General features: G+C 49.1%; 1 protein-coding gene across 1 annotated transcript; it reads left to right on the forward strand.

Moving 5' to 3' along the window:
* Window positions 1-1,085: 1,085 nt before the first annotated feature.
* Window positions 1,086-2,627, forward strand: LOC124666157 (uncharacterized acetyltransferase At3g50280-like; the record flags this gene model as incomplete). The annotated part of the gene is given in 1 exon segment (XM_047203508.1): window positions 1,086-2,627. A coding segment is annotated over 1 exon segment (1,470 nt). The 5' UTR covers window positions 1,086-1,157.
* Window positions 2,628-5,450: the final 2,823 nt, after the last annotated feature.

Genomic DNA, 5,450 nt, shown 5'->3' on the forward strand with positions numbered 1-5,450 from the left:
TGTTTTTCTGGTCCTCTTGTGTATTTTTACGAAAAAATCCACCAATTTATTAATAATTATCAACGATTATACAAAGGTTATAAATAGATCCTTAAACCATCTAGCACCACTACATATTAGATCGTGCAGGATTTTGTGTGCACGTCAAATTTTGCAAATTTAAAGAAAAAATTATAGATAAGAGTATAAAGATCTATTGTACCAAATGCATATAATATGAAAATTTCCAAGATAATTTCTAAAGATAATAAATTTTCATTGTACTCTCTCTATGTCAAAATATAGTGTGTATAAGATATTCGAAGTCAAACCGTGTAAACTTTGACCCTGTTTATATAAAAAAATATTAACATTTAGAGTATCAAATCAATACCATTTGATTAATCAAGACATATATTTTAATATGGTATACATTTGGTATTGTGTATATCGATAATTTTCTCAATAAATTTGATCAAAGATATTGGAGTTTCACCTTCGTGAAAACCAATGCATATTATATTATGACAATGAGGGAGTATATGTTCATATTTTTGTCAATATACATGGTTAAACTTTATAGATTTCGACTTTAATACAACCATATATGCAACATATTTTGGATAGGAGGGAGCACACCGGAGAGAGCCGAAGACGCGTGAAAATCATGAACCTCCTAGCGAATTAGGAGAATCAGTTGATCAGAATATCTTTGATGGATCAACATCAACACTGCACACTTGTGCTAGAATTACCTCGGTACACAACAAAGCAGTTGGATTTTTAATTATGCAACAAAGCCTATACTAATATGTAATGGTAATCACCCTCACCCCTTCCATGTTATAAAAAGAAGAAGTAGGCATTTTTCTTTTGTGGCTGGACTCTTGAGAAGCATATAGTAGTAGCACACATCTCTAGCTGCTCTTTTATCTGATACACATATCTCTGCATCAGACAACCACCAAGCCTGCCCAGAGAATATCCAAAGCGGCAGTATTACTGGTATGGAAGGTACTGACGCTCAGGTGCATGCATCCGCCTCCTCCCCGTGTCCTATATAAACCGCCCAACATTGCTCACTGTCCAGCACACGGCAGCACTGACCAGACCACCTCCTTGGCCTCTACTGCACAACGCGCCATCAGCGGCGAGCTCAGACACCACAGCAATCGCAAATGGCTCAGATGCTACCTGCCATGACCATGCTGGATGCCGCCTCTGCCATTATGCCGAAGCAGCCCATCTGCGTGGAGGCGCCGGCATCGGGCATCACGGTCCTGTCCAGGCAGCCCGTGCGCCCGGACGGCCCGCCGTCGGCGATCGGGGACCTCACGCTGTCCGTCTCCGACCTGCCCATGCTGTCCTGCCACTACATCCAGAAGGGCCTCTTCTTCCCCGCACCCGATCTGCCCATGCCTTCACTCGTCTCCCTGCTCGTGTCGACGCTCTCCCGCGCGCTCGCCATCTTCCCGGCCCTCGCCGGCCGCCTCGTCACCCTCCCCGACGACCGCGTCGTCATCCGCTGCAACGACGCCGGCGTCGAGTTCTATCACGCCGTGGCGCCGGCCCTGTCGCTGGACGACTTTCTAGTGCCTAACGCCGACGTGCCCACCAAGCTCACGAAGGACCTGTTCCCCATGGACCGCACCGTGAGCTACGACGGGCACCGCCGCCCCCTCACGTCGTTCCAGCTCACCGTGCTCGGCGACGGCGCCGTCTTCATCGGCGTCGTGGCCAACCACGCCGTCGTGGACGGCACCTCTTTCTGGCACTTCTACAACACCTGGGCTGGCCTTTGCCGCGGCGCGTCGCCCAAGCTGCCGGACTTCCGCCGCAACTTCTTTGGCGAGTCAACGGCCGTCCTCCGTTTCCCCGGAGGCGTGGGCCCCGCGGTGACCTTTGACCCGGACGCGCCTGTCCGCGAGCGAATCTTTCACTTTAGCGGCGATGCGATCCGCGAGCTGAAGGCGATGGCCAACCGTCGGTCGCCGAGCGCCGGTCAAGATGCCGAGGTTTATGGCAAGATGGCGCATGACCCGAAGAACCCTCAGCTGGTGCGCGGCGAGATCTCCTCGTTCCAGTCGCTGTGCGCGCAGATATGGATCTCCACGACGCGCGCGCGGAAGCGGCTCGCGGCCGACGCGACGACGACGCTACGCCTGGCGGTGAACTGCCGTCACCGGCTGCGCCCGGCGGTCTCCACGGCATACTTCGGCAACGCCATCCAGAGCGCCCCGACGACGGCGACGGTGGCCGAGCTGGCGTCCAACGACCTGCGCTGGGCGGCGTCCAAGCTGAACGCGAGCCTGGCGGCTTACGGCGATGACGCGATCCGCGGAGTCGCGGCGGCGTGGCAGGCCGCGCCCCGGTGCTTCCCGCTGGGCAACCCCGACGGCGCGGTGGTCACCATGGGGAGCTCGAACAGGTTCCCGATGTACGAAGGTAACGACTTCGGGTGGGGCCGCCCGCTGGCGGTGCGCAGCGGCCGTGCAAACAAGTTCGACGGCAAGATGTCGGCGTTCCCTGGACGCGCCGGCGACGGCAGCGTGGACATCGAGGTGTGCCTCGCCCCGGACACAATGGCTGCGCTGCTCCGCGACGAAGAGTTCATGCAGTACGTGTCGTGCCCGTCGCATCTATTGTGAATTTGTGATGGATGTACTCTACTCCAACCGTTGCGGGCTGCGACCAACCGTGCGTGCGTGCGCGCGCGCGCTAGTGGGGACTCCGTGACATGTCGTCAAGCTGCAGGCCTGCCTGGTTACTGTGCACCCAGTAGCTTGCCTGCCTCATAGTACTTGGATTGACTAGTTTAGGTAGTAAAGCCTGGCTTGCCTGCTAAGGGACATGAAATTGTGCAACTGGTAACTGGAAATAATGTTATGACGTGTTTGATTGCATCATATTCAGGAGACATGCCTTGCCTCTTTGATTCAAAGAATTTCATAAAGGTTTGAAGGATTGCAGTTTATAGTAAATTTTTCCTATGAAAGTCATTTGGACAATTGGAATGGGGTCATCAAATTCTTAAAGAATCTATTTCTATGCCTACCTCAACATGAACTTAAACATCATTTTACTTTTCCTATGACAATTCCAATGGGCTTACACTTTAACACACACTCTCTCTATGATCTAGCCCAACTAAAATCATCTACATAATGAACGAGAGATTTCTGTTCTGTCGGCTTTGCATCCTCACGATGACCAGATTTTGACCCACACTAGTAGAAAATGGGCCTTTTGCACCGGTTGGTAAGGGCTATATGCACCGGATGCCCAACCGGTGCAAAGGATGAAGCCCCCCCCCCCCCCTTTAGCATCGGTTCAGTTGCGAACCGGTGCTAAAAGGTGCACCTCGTGGCGGCTGCCGGGCGCCCGAGCGGGAGGACCTTTAGCACCGGTTCGTAACTGGTGCAAAGGGTCTGACGCGGCAGGAAAACACACCAAAACGCTACCGCGGTAGAACTCCGCTACCGTAAAAAAAAATTGAATTATTTTCCACTCCCTCTTTTTTTTTGTCTTTTTTTTCAGAATTTCTAATATTGTAGTTATTTCACAAGTTTATTTTCTAACTACCCTTATCTCTAGTTCAATAACTTACTCGTGCTCAAACTTCTCGCTCGGTCACCCATCCTCCCACTACTCTAGCACTAGCACACTTAACTTCCAAGTTCCTTTCCGTCCCGCATCCAAGTGCTTCGCGCGCATGTATGTGATACTAGTATCATATCAATCTTATTAACATGTCGGTCGATGTCATATTTATTTATTGTTCGAATTTCAAATAATTCTTTTAATAAACAAAAGTAATAATGTAATAATAATCTTGAATAAATAAACATTAACTTTATAATTTGTATTTTTTAATTTTTAAATTTTTTTTGCCAAACATAAAACCTGAAAATTTGAAAATCTTATAATTTGCTAAAAGTAATAGTAATCTTTATGCAGGATGCAATTATTAATTTTAATTTAAAAAATAAAAAAAATAAAAAATCCTAAATTTCTGGAAAAAACTAAAATCTTCCTGCTTTCATATTTTCATTTGGAATTTTGAAAATCTAAAAATTGGCTAACCGAGTAAACCCGGGTGAATTTGGATGTAACTTTTTCCTACGATGATTTTGATATATTATATGTTTTTTTCGACGTCGTATGCAAAAGTTAATGCGGTTTACCATTTTTGAAACCTTTTTTGCAAAAAAAGTGAAAATTCAAATTTGTTAATTTTCCCTAATAGTAGGTTGCATAACATACAAGAATATGAAAACATTTTAATTTTTGAATTTTCTATCTTTTTTTCTATTTTATAGTGTTAAAAAAGGCGATCCAGGGGGGTGGAGGTGCGTGGGGACCAGAAAAACCTACGAACCGGTGCTAATGCCGCAACTGGTCCCCTGGGATGTCCAGACCGCACGAACCGGTGCTAATGACCCCTTTAGCACCGGTTCGTGCCAAATCTGGTGCTAACGCTCTTTGGAGCAAAAAACCAAAGCCCTCTTTTCTACTAGTGCTGGTGGGATCTAGGTGAAATCTATGCATGGCCTTGCCATTGCCAGTGACGGCGTCAACTTTAAGGTGATGTTCCCTTGTTGAAGGTGTCTCGATGTTGATCCCCGTTTTGAAATGAAGGATTCCGTCTCTCCGCATTAACCTGCTAATCTAAATGGCCCCGCTTCGGGCAACCTTCTGTTGTAGTGTTTTGTGGATCACCCTTTGACCTCTCGCTGGTGTCCCAGCCCTCTCACCTTGTTGTCCTGACTGCTTATACATGGACTTGCTTCGGTAGTTGATGCCCCGCCTAATGCCTTAGGGGCTTTGCTAGGTCGGCGTCTGCCCATAGTTTTGTAGGATAACGTTGCATAGAAAACAAAAATTTTCCTACCGCGAACACGCAATCCAAGCCAAGATGCAATCTAGAAGACGGTAGCAACGAGGGGGTATCGAGTCTCACCCTTGAAGAGATTCCAAAGCCTACAAGATGAGGCTCTTGTTGCTGCGGTAGACGTTCACTTGCCGCTTGCAAAAGCGCGTAGAAGATCTTGATCACGATCGGTTCCGGCGCCACGAACGGGCGGCACCTCCGTACTCGGTCACACGTTCGGTTGTTGATGAAGACGACGTCCACCTCCCCGTTCCGGCGGGCAGCGGAAGTAGTAGCTCCTCTTGAATCCGACAGCACGACGGCGTGGTGTCGGTGGCGGTGTAGAAGTCCGGCGGAGCTTCGCTAAGCTATGCGGGATGTGGAGGAGCGGGCGGCTAGGGTTTGGGGAGAGGGGGGCGCCGGCCACTATAGGGGTGCGGCCACCTTGGTGGTGTTTGAGGTGGCCGGCCCCTCCCCTTGGCCCTCATTATATAGGTGGAACCCCAAGAGGTGGTGTCCAAGTCTTCGAATAAGACCCGAACCAAATCCTTCCATAGGAGGGGGCAATCCTAGCCCAACTAGGACTCCCACCCAAAGGTGG

This window comes from Lolium rigidum, chromosome 6, assembly GCF_022539505.1.
Source record: "Lolium rigidum isolate FL_2022 chromosome 6, APGP_CSIRO_Lrig_0.1, whole genome shotgun sequence".
NCBI lineage: Eukaryota > Viridiplantae > Streptophyta > Magnoliopsida > Poales > Poaceae > Lolium > Lolium rigidum.